At 39.8% G+C, this 15340-nt stretch overlaps 1 protein-coding gene across 3 annotated transcripts in view; it reads right to left on the bottom strand.

Moving 5' to 3' along the window:
- Positions 1–15340, bottom strand: part of eys (eyes shut homolog) — a 188816-nt gene that overhangs the window by 40986 nt on the left and 132490 nt on the right. For all 3 annotated transcript variants that reach the window (XM_069538391.1, XM_020092694.2, XM_020092703.2), the window contains 3 exons: positions 15050–15162; positions 14377–14633; positions 7088–7252 (listed from right to left, as the gene is read on the bottom strand). In XM_069538391.1, the coding sequence (XP_069394492.1) occupies positions 7088–7252; positions 14377–14633; positions 15050–15162 (535 nt within the window). The remainder of the gene's footprint in view (positions 1–7087; positions 7253–14376; positions 14634–15049; positions 15163–15340) is intronic.

The raw sequence follows: 15340 nt of genomic DNA, 5'->3' as shown, positions 1-15340 counted from the left end.
CTATCATTCTTCAGCAATGGAGCTTATTTGCCTTGTTTTGTTGGCTTAAGGCTTGATTGAATTTAAGGGGGTTAGACCTTGGCAGAGATATGTGATCGACTGAGTGATATTATAGTTCATCATATATTCATATATTTGGCTGGAACACACTGTGCCTTGTGATGGTAAGAGGTGGGTTTACCGAAGATTTATCGTTTGTCAACAAGTCAAGTCTGTACTTTGTGGCTTGAAATGAATAAATCTGCTGATTTAAAGTTACTAAGCTTTTTATCCAAAACTTCACTTCCACGTCTCTAACAATTACTATAATTTTCTCTTAATTCATGTGGTTAGGACAGATTCTTCAAACACCTGAGAGATGATGAAGCAGAGCTTGAAAATCTAATAAAAACTGGCGTTGGACATAATGTCAGATACTGCACAAATATGTCGGAAAGTGCCAGTTTTTGGCAGTGCATATATTTCTCTCCTTTGCCTGATAGAATGAAAAAGTTTCGAAAGTAACTTCAGGTAACAAACAAACAAAGATGCAATGTTTAATACTTTCGTTTGATGCTTATTTTCAGAGAAGGATTAGGACTATGACGCAGGCAGCGAGTCTCTGCAAGTTGTTTAGTGATTCTCATAGAAATAGATTGGCAGCAAATGAAGTCACCTTGAGCAGTGAGAGAGACTGAAATGTGTGAGCCAGAGGCTGTGAAGCCACTTTGGCCAAAAATACAGTAAATATACTTTTCATATATTGTATCTGTGCAATTCTTCACAGTTGCACAATTATAGAAAGGTTATTGATTTAATTCTACTTTTCAAACATGTTTTCCAGACATCTGGTATACATGATATTGTGAGCCCTCATGAACAAAAAAAATAAATGCAAGGCATGTTAGTGTGGATAAATGACAAGAAAAAACATAATCATGCTCGGCACATCATCTACATTATTGCCAAACCACAGATTCAGTGGAGGCCTGCCTGCAGCTAATGAATGCAGTGGCAAAGACAACAAGAACTACAGAGACTCAATTTCAATGAGCTTTTGTCTCCTTTTCAAACCAGTTCTCCACTTAGTGCCATAACTCTCATGTTGACAGATATTATTTACTATACATGACAATGTTGCCCCATCTTTCATTCTTCTATTTTTCCTCTATATTGTTCGCCCCTCTGTCCCCACGGCCCTGTTATGCCGCACCAAGCCTAACAGAGCGTTCGTCCATTGTCAGAGCCTGTCACCTGCTCTCTCTCTCCTTCTTTCTTCAACCTTCTCTCCCTCCACCTCCTTGTATTTCTCTTCTCGAAGCTGACAATTGAAGTCCAGGGGGAGACTTGCATGTTTGCTTCAGGGAGAGGTGTGAAAAAGGCGGCGACTGAGGAGAGGGTCTGGCGAGGAGATTCTCCGCATCTCAATGCATGTCTTTTGGTTGTCTTCTGATTAACTTTGTCTGTTTGATCTCTGGAGTTTTCGTTTCAGTTCCTGTCCTCTGATGTGAAAGAGACGGTGCACTACGAGCCAGGATGCATTACTAGATAAAAGGCTCTGTGCCCTCTCTATGTATGCTTTCTGAACATTCATCTCTCTGCCTGACAAGGCTTGCACTCCGCTCTCTGGCTTACATATGCTGCGGCAGGGAAATAGTGTATAGCTTAGAATAAAGGATAGGATGGGGGCCAAATTAATTAAGCTCGCCAACTTTAAAACATGACGTATGTTTCCTTATTCACATTAGCGTTTGCATCCATTTGAGGAGTGTGGTGGAAGCTGGTGAAGCCCCCATCAAGTTGACACAGCAGTCATTATTTCTCAAACTAATCTACAGAGTAAATCTGTGCAGGCAGACACAGACAGTGACTTAAGATCAACACAGACAGATAAATGATGGCATCGGATATACGAGGCAACTTAATGACAGGGTGGAGGTGAAATGATTTCGCTAGCTTGACGTTGGGCGCAATCTAACACACTTGCCGCGTCACATCTGATGACTCACTTCAGGTATTTTCGGAATCTTTCTCTGGCTCCAGTCTTTTTTACTAAACACAATTTCGTCCACACAATTTTTTATTTTCTCTATACAAAATTAATCAAGTTATAATAGTGCAAAATGCATTTTAGCACAAGATACACTGAAAATGTATCCGTGGCTCTGCAGTTCGGAAAAACAAACATGCTTTGTTTGATTCATGTCCACAGCTCCCTAAAGGCAATGGGAATTACTGAATACTATGGGAACATTATTTCTTTTGGTGTATTCATAAATGCAAACTCTTTGATACAAAGAGCATTGCTTTTGGCAATGGCAAATGTATCCGAGGAATCCAAAAACTGCTGGTCATGTTTTTCATGGTGAAAAACTGAAAAAACACCAATAGGTGTGTCATTTTCTTTTTTGCAGTGTTAAAACTGTTATTCAGCAATTATCCTGCACCGCTCTCCTCAAGCCACTGATTTGACAGTTTCAAATAGTTCTTTAATAATGTCGCCACAAAGTTTCCATAACTCAAATCACTGAATTCAGCAACAAATAAGTAACAGTCTAAGTGTTTGACAAATAGGTAAGTGCAAACACACAAACAAACACACACACACACACACACACACACACACACACACACACACAAACAGTAATGAATGACACAAGTTCTGACCACTATAATTGGGCACCTGTGTGTCAGACAGGATACCATATATTTATCTTCAAACTGATTCTATCGTCTCTCTCTCTATATATATAAGGCTCAGCAAGTTGACCTTTCAAGTGCACCAACCATATAAAAAGCACTAATTTAAAGTCCTATTAGTTTCTAAGAGCAGGCTAATTAATAGCTCCTTAAGCAGAAAGATTTAAGTCTTTGTTGGAACACCAGCCATCCTGGGAGGCAAGTGTCTGCTCAGAGCAGCTATTAGCAAACCGTTATTACTCTAAGGACAACAAGACTCCAAGTTTCATATCGTCAAACTAACAGAAACTTACAGAAATATGTTTCCACATAATGGAATATAAAAGATGAAATTAACTGTTCTTGGTCATTAGTTCCCAGATCTACTGGAGACAGCACTTGCATCAACTATTAGAGAAAACTTTTTACATTTAATAATCAAATAACTAATTCAAGTTGCTTAACACAGTTTAACTAACATGGCCTTAGCACCAAATGGTTCACCAAGGTCGCCCCACACTAGAGGATATTCATAACGATTTCAGGTTCCATTCTCCCCTCCCAACAAATGTTGGGGCGTTGCTGATTTGGGGCTGAGCGAGTGGTGAAGTGTGGAAGGAACAGCGATAGGACGAATGAGCAGAAACCAACAATAGCCAATGAGAGCGATCTGACTGGGAAGGGTCACAAAACGGTTGTTGCGAATTTGGGTTTAGAACCAAAACTAGCGTAACTTTTTGTCTCCTTTACCAGGCAAACAACATATTTCTGGGGACATCTTTCAGTGCAAAACATTGCACAAACAAGCACAACCAGATGAAGATGCTGGCAGTCCACCTCCATTTTTGTTTTAGTTCTGAGGATTGAGATTAACATATTAAAGATTTGTTACATCTGTTGTTAAAAATCACTAAAGGTTTGAACATTTGTTTGAAGCAAGAAAAGAAAGGGACGGTGACTCCTGTGGCATGCTGCAACAGTTATTAGTTCAGCCAATGTAAATAAGAACCCATGAACCTGTTTACTAGGGCTGGGTGATAAAATGATAGAATATTGCAATAATTATTGCAAAATAACTTTTCCTCCATAGAAACTTAAGACATGGTTGATACAATGTTGATAGAAGTCATTCCATCCATGTTTTGAAAGACAAAATAATGATAAGACATGAGAATAGCGCTGCGCCACACCAATCATGTGGCTGGAATAGAGTTACAGCTCCCCGACAGGAAATTTTAACGAAAACACGAGCGACAGCATTACCGAAGATGACACCCCAAAAGAAACAGCCCAAGGTTCAAAAGACGAGGACGTTTTTGGAAAGAAGGGTCTGAGGAATTCGGTAATGACAAGATATTTTGTATATTTAAAGTCCGTCAAGAAGCAGAGTACTGTGCACTGCACATTGTGTCAAAAGCATGTTCCCACAAAGACTGGTGATACTATCTTCTACAATATTGATACCGACTGATACGAAAAAATTATCATGATAAGATTTTTTTCCATATCGTCCAGCCCTACTGTATACAATACCAGAAATACAAGGTTGGTCTAGGTTACACTACAAAGATGATGGTTGTGATGTTTCTGTCCAGTTGGTGCAGAGGAAATCACCTGTGATCACCACACGATGCCAGTTCTGTTGTCCCTGCCCCTGACTCGCTGCAGAGTCACACGGGGACACTGGCAGCTTTACAAGATCATGGCGGCTCCTTTATTTCTTTTAGAGCGAGGTGCTACAATTGCTGTCCACAGAGGCACACAGTCGGTTTTTCTTAATCGGTGGATGCCTCACAGCTCAAGGCACTCATGCAGCAGCTTCAGCCCTGAGTTGGCTGGTTCCTACTACTTGCATACATACTTTGAACAGATGTATAATACACAAAAAGCTTGATAAATGGAACAACGTTCTCATGGCTGGGATTTCTCAGGATCTGAAAAAATACCAGAAATCTACGGACTCTTTTTCCTCACAACACAATGCTCCATTGTTATAAGGGTCTACTCAGTGACTGCCTGGCCTACCTATCCAAATCACCTTCTGCAACAAAGGGGAGCGTGCAACTGTGTGTGTGTGTGTGTGTGTGTGTGTGTGCAGGTGTGGAAACAAAGGAGCTGACAGGAAGCAGACATACAATGCAGAGGTCAAGATCAGCCCCCCTCGCTCCCCACGTGCGAGTGACCAGTTCTTACAATTTCATTTGTTTCCTTTTAGGTTACAGCTCCTGTTGCTTTCTCTAAATAACATCTTTATAGAGATTTTTTGTCTTAAAATTGGTTATGATTATTGTATTGACAGCAAAGTAAGCCTAAAAATAGGACATAATGGGGTACGGCACTCAGCAAAGGGCGGAGTCAGACCTAAACGTTCAATAGCTGCAGGAGGACCCCAGCCTCCTTCTGCAGGGCACCCATGGTACCAGGTGAGCTGGTGGGCACCCCAAGGATGCATTTCTTTTTTAACTGAAATTAAATTGAAAAATGTACAGATAGTTAATTTGATCCATATCTTGTTTGATTTGATCTGTACTGTATGCGAATCACTTCAGATTTCATTAAATGTTCAATTTCAAAGGCACGCTGATGACCAAAATGCCTCTGGATGCAAATGGATAGACCCACAACCAATCTGAGCAGCAGAACTTGTGATGTTGATCAAATACATAATTCATTCATTTGTTTAATACTGACCTTCCCACATCAACAGCAGCTAACTTAGTTTTTAATGAAACTCCCTTGGCTGCGCTCCCATTGGGCCCTCCCCTGTCAGCCATTGTAACAAACACATCCCGTTTTAGATAAATGGTTTTGCTTTGGCCCAACCTCTCTCTATCTGAACATGATCTTGCAGATTGGTCTGATTCAAGGCTACGGCACCATTACTGTGGCCAAACATCCTTGTTTGCTAGCACTCAGAAACACAGAGGTGTCATCACCCCCTTTTCTGAGCAAACAAACCACCACACAGTTGTAAACACTGGACTTTTCTGCTCCCGCTGACAATCACAAACGACTATAAGCACAACAACCAACTAGTCACAATCAGTTTTACCGTTTATCCCACAACCCTACATGTCAATCCAAATGATGCAAACCCATTTCAACTCTTCATGACTGAGCAGCGGATTTACCCACAACAACCCAGATCATAGAACGGAAACAAAGATGGATGACATTACAGCTCCCAAAAAGTGAAGCCAAAGTGTGTTATTTGCCCCCTGGTGGCTGGCTGCAGTAAAGGTCATAAACCTTTAAAAATAAAGTAAAGTCATTCTTATTACACTGATGTTTGATCAAGTTTATATTGCCGTTTCTAAATGCATAAGATGGCAGCACTCGTATCTGGGATATATCATATTGATTTCGGAGACATGTTGTCCTGGTTTATATACAGTCCATGACTTTTATGATTTTATGAAAATCAGCAGGACAACTACTTTTTTTTTTGACGGTGTATCCCTGTATTTGATATATTTCGTGAAATACTGACAAAATTACACACAAAACAGTGATAATATTGGAAAAACTGGCCTTGTGAAAAGGGAATGAAAAAGTAATTTTACAAACAGTATGAAATGTTCAGCTGCTGAAACATAAGCCAAGGCTGAAGTATAATGTCTGCGTGATTAGTGAGCCAAAGATAAACGAGGCTGAGAGCAACAAGCAGATCAGTAACAAGAGGGCAATTTTTGAAGTAAGGAAAAACTGTTCCTTAGTCATAACATGTCTAGACATCATTATAGAGTACAGATTGGCCCCCTCTCTTGTGAGGGGCTTACATCACATTGCTTGAGAGCACACTTTATTTTCTTCAAGTAAATATCTTGATCATATGAATCTGATTTACAAATCACATTAAAATCAATTTGTTGAATGGTCAGTTTGAAAACATATATGAACAAACATTCACTATCAATATCATAAACAAAAGTTGAACTTTTGGGGATGTGTGCTTCTTCAACATTCTCATGTCTGTGCATGTGAGTGTGAAGCTACAGCTGGCAGTGGGTTAGCTTAGCTCAGCACAAAGGCTGGAAACTGCTTCCTCGCCTCTGAACTGAGCCAAAGCCAAAAAACTGTCCAGCACAAGAAAGTGAAAATTAACATTTCTCCAAATGATGAACTATTCTTCTTCTAAGATCTAATAAAAGACAATGTGATGCATCATGACACTGGAGCTGCAACATATCAGCCACTTAAAACATCATTATTCAAGGCAGAAGAACATGATAGCTTGCACTCTGTGGCATAAAAACCATAAAAACCTGAGTGCAAGCACAAGGACATACACAGGAAGAGAGCCATTTGAAAACATAATGGTCATATAAGCGTAGATATGCACAGGCTATATTTCCAGCTTTTATCTCTGCTTGCTTTCACAGTGTTGCAGTGCTTTCACACATTTGCAATAAAAACCGATTGCACTCACAGTAGAGGATGGTGCCCTGTGCAGATCTTGCTTTCACTGTCAGATAGAGAATAACAGCGGTGTCCTTGACAGTAGCAGGCACAGAATAAGGCTGGAGAAGGGACGCAAGGGGCTGCAGCTCCAAATAAGATGTGCCATCGAATGAGGGGATATATACTTTGGCATCTGGAAACAAAAGAGAAGTAGAAAGTGATGAAATGCATTTAAAGGGAGGGTGAAAACGTGAATATGATATGCCGTAGAAAAGAAAACATGCACGTTTGTATTTGTGAATAGAATCCACTCAGACTTATATCTAAATTAATCCTACACAGTGCTTTTGTTAGTAAACACAACAGTAAGATTTGCCTGGTGTGTGTGCCTCCGCAGCACTGATAACAGGCATGTGAGCAGAGTCAGCAGAGCCACTGTCAGGGACTATGTGCTGGTGTGTTATTTCCCACTGGATGACAGAGGGGTGTATGACTGTACGCAGAGGTGGGGGAGGTACCCACTCAGGTCATCAACTGCACAAGCCAGCGATGATCTGTTGGCTCTTACACAAAGGACACCGTACACCTGGCGGACAGTGTGCTGTTCCGGTACATGAAAGTCGATTCAAAATGGGCCACGGCAGCCTCAGCTCAAAGGATTCTATACTTTGAGTCCATCTCAATGGAAAAAATGCAGTTTGTTCTCAGCGGAAAAATTCATCGAGTGTATAGTTTGTTTTTTTTTACTGGAAGAGAAATATGAATATTTTCTTCTAACTCTGCTCATTGGTTTTGATGCTTTGATTTTGGATCAAATGGAAAGCAGAACTGGATGATTGACAACATTTACAAGAGACTGGAAAGTAAAAGAAGAGTAATAAAAGAACGCTGCAAAATTTGTTTAAATAAACACATAACAAGAAGCAGTCTAAGTTTTCGTGATTGGCGTAACAATGGCAATGGACAAACTATTGTCAGTCAATCATTGGCAACATTTAGAAGAATTTCTGAACTGGTTTTGGATGTTTTTGATGCTAAAACAGATATCATGGATCTGATTAAATACCACTAAGGAGGTAATAAGTTTTTCAACATTTTTATTGACCTCTCAGAGAATAAAAAATCCAGCACATGAGGGGGACTGACATTTATGAGTGTGGGCAATTTGGTGCTGATCCAAATAAAAATCTGGATCTACCTTTCACTGCCTTGTGACATTTGTACAAACCCAAATGACCACACCATTATACAACGATGCACACATTTATTGATTACTCTTATATCCCACGTATTGTGGTTTGACATTGGAATTTTTCTGCTGACTGGAATGATGTGTGAATCTGACATGGTGGGTTTATTTGCGGCAACACAAAATGATGGGTCTCGGTTATTCAGAAACAATGATCTTAACAAGAGTATGAAGAGAAGCAGAGTCTGATACTCAGTGGAAATATCAGCAAGGTGAATCAGTACATTTGACAGTAAAGACTCCTCATGGCCTGGATGCTTGTAGGATTCTGACATTGTTGGGTTTCACGATCAGTCACCAGACCAACAAATGAGAACAAGTCTTCAAACCATTTCTCAAATAGTCACAATCTTGTTTTCTTCGCCTGTAGGACCTGCAGTATCCCCGTTACCTTTCCCCAACCAATCAGAGGCTGCCGACTCCTTGCGCAGAGAATTATATGAATCAGACATGACAGCCAATAATTCAAATTACAAAGAGAAAATACGAACTGTGTTTTCTTGTCTTGTGGAAAAAGAGGTTTCTATGGAATGAGAATGATGAATCAATCCTGTAATGTTGGCTGGCAATTTGTGAGTGGGGCAGATTAATTACAGCAAACACACACACTGGATGCCCACAAAGAGAGCTGGCAGCATCTAGCCAGTGTGCTGGCAAAGCAAGAAGCTGACAAGCTCTCATCAGGTCCCATTAATGTCAAACAAAAGCAGAGAGGCTCACAACCCTGGAACATCTTTCTTTGTTTGCTCTTTAAAGAATAATTATTTATTTCTCCTCACAACAGAAGATGGTCCTCATCTATGAAAATATCACCTGCAGTTTATATTTCACATTATGATTTTTGTAAACATTATACATTTTGTCCCAGTCATTCAAGTTCCCCCTGTTACCATCTGATGTTGAATATTATAGATACATAAAATGTACTTGTATTGATTAAGAAGGATATGACATATTGGGCCTAGATTAGATTGGATGAAAATTAGGCAGGAACTAATTTGGTCGATGAGAAAATAAAGAGGATATTATTTTATTTGCATTAAATATTATGGTTTGGTAAACAATGTAGAAAAGACATAAAGGAGTCAAAACTGTGCTCTCATCTTTCATTCCTTCTGGCCAACATCCTACATCACAGCTTCCGATACAAACGAGAAGTAAGGACATGAGGTAATGAGCCGTAGACGGAGGTCATGATCAATACAGACCAAGTCTGAATAATTTCCTGCCTCGCCGCTTTTCCTCTTTTATGCCTTCTTCGTCACCATGCAGCCATTTACTCCATAACTAATTTTTTGTGTGATCACTTAGCTTTCAATTGAATGCTTACATACTTGACAGAATGTATTTGGCAAGGTCTGCGACCTACCCCGCTGTCTTTGAAGAGACAATTTATCATAGCTTAAAACTCGGACATGCTCAGATGAACTGGCTTTATCTTGACATAACCCATCTTATGGTTGGCTTCTTGGTATCAAACACTGTGCGCACACACACAGATTTCACCAGGTACTGAGCTGGATTACAGTACACCTTGGTGCGTCCCCAAGAACCAAAGAAAAAGGGCACAACTCCCAGCTCACACATATTAAACAACTTCTGCACCTAAGAGATACCTGCTGAAAGTTTTGGAGTGACAGCTTTGATGAGCTAAAACAAAAAGACAGTTGATACTGTGAGGTTTGAGAGGTATCCAGATGTTCTGAGGGTAATAGTCCCTGAGAGAGGTGTGAAAGTCTTCCCTAGTATTACATTTGACAGTATGATTCCTGACCTGTTAGCTCTTTAGGGCAGTTTAAAGCTTTACTGGGAATAAAGTCCGCTCATCTGCATGTTGTGAGGAGTGTGAAGCGAGTACTCACATCTTTATGTACTGTAGAAAGAAGTAGATTTAACTATGGTAATTCATTATGATTTATATTAATCCTTGGATGATTTGCATGCAAAACAATATTTGCCTTCGGTAAGTGACTGAGTTGAAGCATAAAATAGAAATACTGAAGCATAAGTACATTCAACTTTTGTATCTTAATATAATACGTCTACTACAAGGACACTCGGAGAGGGCATACCTCCAAGACTAATTGGCCTCAGCGTTCCCTGAATTTCTGACTAAATATTAGCTTCAGCTATACACCCAATATATATATTACTTCTCTTGTGTTGACTGTGTAAACAAATAAATAAATATAATATGCTAATCTTGGATTTCAAAGTACTCTAACACAGAAACATGTATTAAAGTCAGTGGTGAAAGGACTTTAAATCTAATTCAATAATTTGTGGATGGACATTATCATTGTAAAGATTGTGAAGAGTTTGTTTCTTTGCATGTTTTTCATTTTATATCGAGTCAAACTGACAAATAATAGATTACAATAGATCACATTGGAACATGTATTAACTAATGTTAATTATGTCAGTATCATATTAACTTCTTCAACTATAATAAAGAGGCTGCAGAGACAAAAGCACGTCTAGTTGAGTCTCAGATGCTGTTATGTCATGTCAGCATTTCATCTAGGACACAAACAAGTCCACATCATTAGTCACTTGATAGGGTGATGTGTCTTTAATTACCTAAGAGCAGGGGTGACTTACTTAATTTTTACTAGACTCAACAAGATGTGAGGACAGGATTGTTACCCAGAGGAGTTGCCATACAGCAAAGCACAGACTTTCCTTAGCATGTAAACAGCCTCTGGACTCATCTGACCGTGGGTTACACCGGGGTCGGAAAGCACATGACTGGACGAGTGCTGGTGCGAGATTACACTCCGTTAAACCTGAGAGACTGAACCGCTTTTGAGGTGGAGCGAATTCCTCAAACTCAGCAGAAACCCGTCTAAAAGGCCACTGCCTGTATTTAAGGGGAAATTTATGAGAGAGCAAAGTTGAGGGATAAGCAGGAACGAAATTCATGGTCAGGTAAGGAAACAGCTGAGGGCAAAACTCCTGAAAAACGGTTTTGTTGATTGATTTGGAACAAAATGTAAAAATAAAATTATATATTTGTGAGAATGTTATGAAATCAAACATGGAATTGAATATATGCATGTAAAATCACATCATACAGGTTTGTAAGGCATCATTGGGTTATCAGGGTTCTGTTAGTAAAGGTAGCACATTGTCACACAGACGTGATGCTCATGCGACTGACTAATGGGCCTCAGTCACACGTGATGATATTTTGTGGCACACTAGTAACTCTGAACCTTAGCGCTCTGATGCTAAGAAATCATTAAATCAATAAAGAAGTGAACGGATCAATACATGAATCATGCTCTGTTCTCTACCGGCTCTTTAGCAGTTGGCCAAATCATCTTATTTATTGGTTCAGCCAAGCAGCGTCTCTGTCATGTAAGAGAGGGGGCGGTCGCATCACTTTCCTCGACGTAGCTTGTCTCCCACGGGAAAAACAAATGAGAGTTCTTAAAAATAGCACCATTTTTGTTACAGTGCCCGGAGAGACAAATAACATTTCGGTAGATTACTTAAACACCTGTAAATTAGCATTTTTGGAGCAAGCGGCGGAGGTGTCAAATACGAGGTGTCAGGTGCATACGGCTGCTCAAGCCATGTTAATGATTGTTAACATTAGCTTTGAGCGGCCTTCTGTCAGATTTCCATGTATTCTGTAAACAGGCTGCAGGATTATGCAATCAGGCTAAATCATGTACGAGGGCTGTGAATGGGGGAAATCAATCCAGCTTCCATTATTGGAACCTTTTGTGATGCTAATAAGAATTTCCATCGCTTGAAATATTCCCCAGGCCTGAAATGCACAGCACATATGGCATTTGGTGGTCACTGTTATTCAAAGCTTGTTATCTAATACCCGTGAGTGAAATAATTGTTAGTGCTATATGAGTAGCAGAGGAAGAGACGAGTGTTTTACACGAGAGAGAAAGTGAGGAAGAAAAGGGAGAAAGCCTCACCACTGTTGATGAGCTGGAAAGAAAAGTCCTACATAATCCATTGTCCTGAACGATACCTACAGGACTCCTTCACAACGGAAATACCTGGGGGGCTTCTTCTAATAAGTAATGATGTTACTCTAATTTGTTTTCTCCAAAAACATTTTTTAATATTACAGGACCCCCCTTATATTACCCCCCTTAGTCAGTGTTCTTAAATCAAGCTTTATATAGTTGCATGTGACTCACACTGTGTGTAGTTTACAGTGACAGCGATGGTACCTATACCTGCTGTGTTTGAAACACAGACTCTATATATAGATGGACGATGAGTCTCCTCTTCCTGCCGTGATCCAGAAATGAAGCCAAAATATCCCGGATACAAACCATGACATTTTGCCGCATTTAGAGCCAGAGGCTGTAAGTCAGTGTCACATGTCAATTATGACGTTTAATTGAGTAGAGTAAATTCAACAAAATTAACAAAATTAAATTCAAAGAATTGCCGCAGTGTCATGCCACTAATTACATTGATTAATTACATTGAATTCTGTTAAATTAACTTTAAAGTAAGTTAATACAATTTACTTAAAAGTAAATTCAAAGCAGCATAATCAACTTAAGGAAATAATTGCATTGTTTGGAATTAAAACAGAATTTACACTTGATAAGGACCTAAAATGATAGAAACTATTTTTGAGATAAATATTTTTGTGATGTGCACTTTGGCCATGATCCAACAACTAACATAGACGAGGCGGCGCTCATGACATATAGGCTACTGCAGCCAGCCACCAGGTGGTGATTAAGAAGCTTTGGCTTTACTCTTGGTGAGCTGTCATGTCCTCCATATTATTTTCAGTCTACGATTTGAAACTGCTGCCTCACTGAAAGGGTTGCTGGTTTTAGCTTTCAGTTGCAGTTTGGTTCAGGCAACACAACTTCAGTTTAGGAAAAGACAATGGGTTTAAAATAGAGGTAATGCCCTGTGGTTTTATTTGAGATATGCTGAAATGTCCAAAAACATGTTTTGAGAGGTCAATGGGACCTGTGACCTTTGACCATTCAAATCAGTGAGTGAACACTTGTGCCAAATTTGAAAACTTTATCCTGTGGCATTCACTGTCTCAGTGACCTCGACCTTTGACCACCAACATCTGTGAATCCTCGAGTCCAACTTAAGATTTGCATTGAATTTGAGGACAATCCTGAACAAACAACCTGAAAACATCTGTGCGGTTGTCACCAGCAACAGTTTCAGTTTCACAACGATAACCACCCACAAAGACAACGTTTGACACACTAAACATGAAGTGAAGCTATGTTTGGATATTCAGTGCTTGGAGGAGCGGTTAAGCAAACAGCTTGTTTGAAGTAATGTGCTCACCAATTGTAATGCGCTGAAATCCTCCCACATAGAAAAGACATACATAGATTTAACATATGTAATTCACTCACGACATATTTAATTTATGTCAGTGCCTTTTTAATCTGTAATGGAGGATTAACTATATACTGTAGCTATAATGCAGCCGTGTGAGATCGCTTAACTCGGGACGCTGTTTCCTTCACTGTCAGAGCACACCACGCCTCTAGAGAGAGGTATAAAGAAACTTCAGCAGCTACATCGCATGTGTGCTGAGCAGAAGTCTGAAAAGGAAGAACTCCTTAGTATGTGTGTCTGGTGCCGCTGTCGAGTGTTGGGAGTGGTTGGTACACAATAAATATTTTTGGTGGGGGACAGGGATGAGGTCTGCAGCTGAATGTTGAGCGAGTGCTGCAAGGTCATATTCTCATTCTCGGGAGCGCTGGAGGTGAACATGGGACACACAGCGGCAGTTCAAGCTGCTTATATGGATCTTTCATTTCATTAATCATATCCTGAATAATTCACATCACTCAAAATTCCTAATGCAGTTGACTCTATTCTCCCGCAAAGTGAAACCTATTAGCCAAAGAGGCTCAGCATATATTAACCAACATAATTTGTTGGCTGGCTCTTGAAGATACCATTGTGGAGGTCACAGTACAGTAGGTTTTTAAGCTTTTTTAATGCTTGTGTGTCTGCATGCGCATGTGTTTTATATATTATGTACAAAAACAGGGAAGCACAGTCAGCTTAAATATAAAGAATCCTTTTCACAAGCCTACCTTTTTCGCAAAAAGTTCCAGTAAAGTGAAGCGGGCAGTGACAGGAAGGAACAGCTCCACCAGGAAGCTGCAGCTGGTGACACGTTCCTCCGTTGCGGCAGAAACCTTCAAGGCAAACTTGAGTTTGGTGCAGGGGAGGTGTTGTTGTTTGTGTGGGAGCTGCTGGTGCTGTTGTGTTCACTGTGTCAGTGATGGTTGATCGAGTTGTCAAAATTGAGGAAGTTGTTGCAGGGGCTTCGGTGGCAAATAATGTATATCTGCAAAATTACACACGTTTGAGTTGTTTATTGGTCAAAAATCCAATTTAAATCCAATTTAACGTTGCTTTTAAGTTTAGAAATGGGATCTAGACTCCTGCGCAGACAGCCTCAGCCATTAAGGTAAAAATAAGTGCAGTAATTTAGCGGAGAGACAGATTTTTCTCAAAGAAAAGAGGAAAACTCAAGTGTTATTTGTCACAATAAGTGGTCGGGTATTCCCCAATGCATCACACAAAGCAAACTGTGAATACTGGAGCTACAGGGTTATACTAAATGATCAATCAACATATTTACTCACTCACACACACACACACACACACTGTTTACTTTATGTGTTTAACTGATAAAAAACAAAAGATCAAATGTGAAAATATAATCAATAATCAATTTTGTTTAGCATCTAGAGCCTTTACCTGCATTGGTCCACATTGCTGCTGGCGATGGCATCAGATGTGTGAAAGCTCTTCAGGTTATTCATTTCAATGATTTCGATGCAGCCAGTGAAGTTATGAAAAGGTTTTGCTTTCTAAGAGGGAAAAAAAAACGACAATTGATTTCAATGGTGGATCTAGGGTATTTTTTTCGAGGAGCCATAACTAACACAGAGGCCAATTATAGTCCATGAACAAATCCTGACCCATACACCCACACACCATTGCATATTGTTGATTGTGAACTTCTAAAAGGTTTAGAAAATGAAAATG

Source organism: Paralichthys olivaceus, chromosome 14, assembly GCF_024713975.1.
Source record: "Paralichthys olivaceus isolate ysfri-2021 chromosome 14, ASM2471397v2, whole genome shotgun sequence".
In the NCBI taxonomy this organism is placed as follows: Eukaryota; Metazoa; Chordata; class Actinopteri; order Pleuronectiformes; family Paralichthyidae; genus Paralichthys; species Paralichthys olivaceus.
Note: the sequence above shows the minus strand (reverse complement) of the source record. Positions and strands in the feature narration are given on the sequence as shown.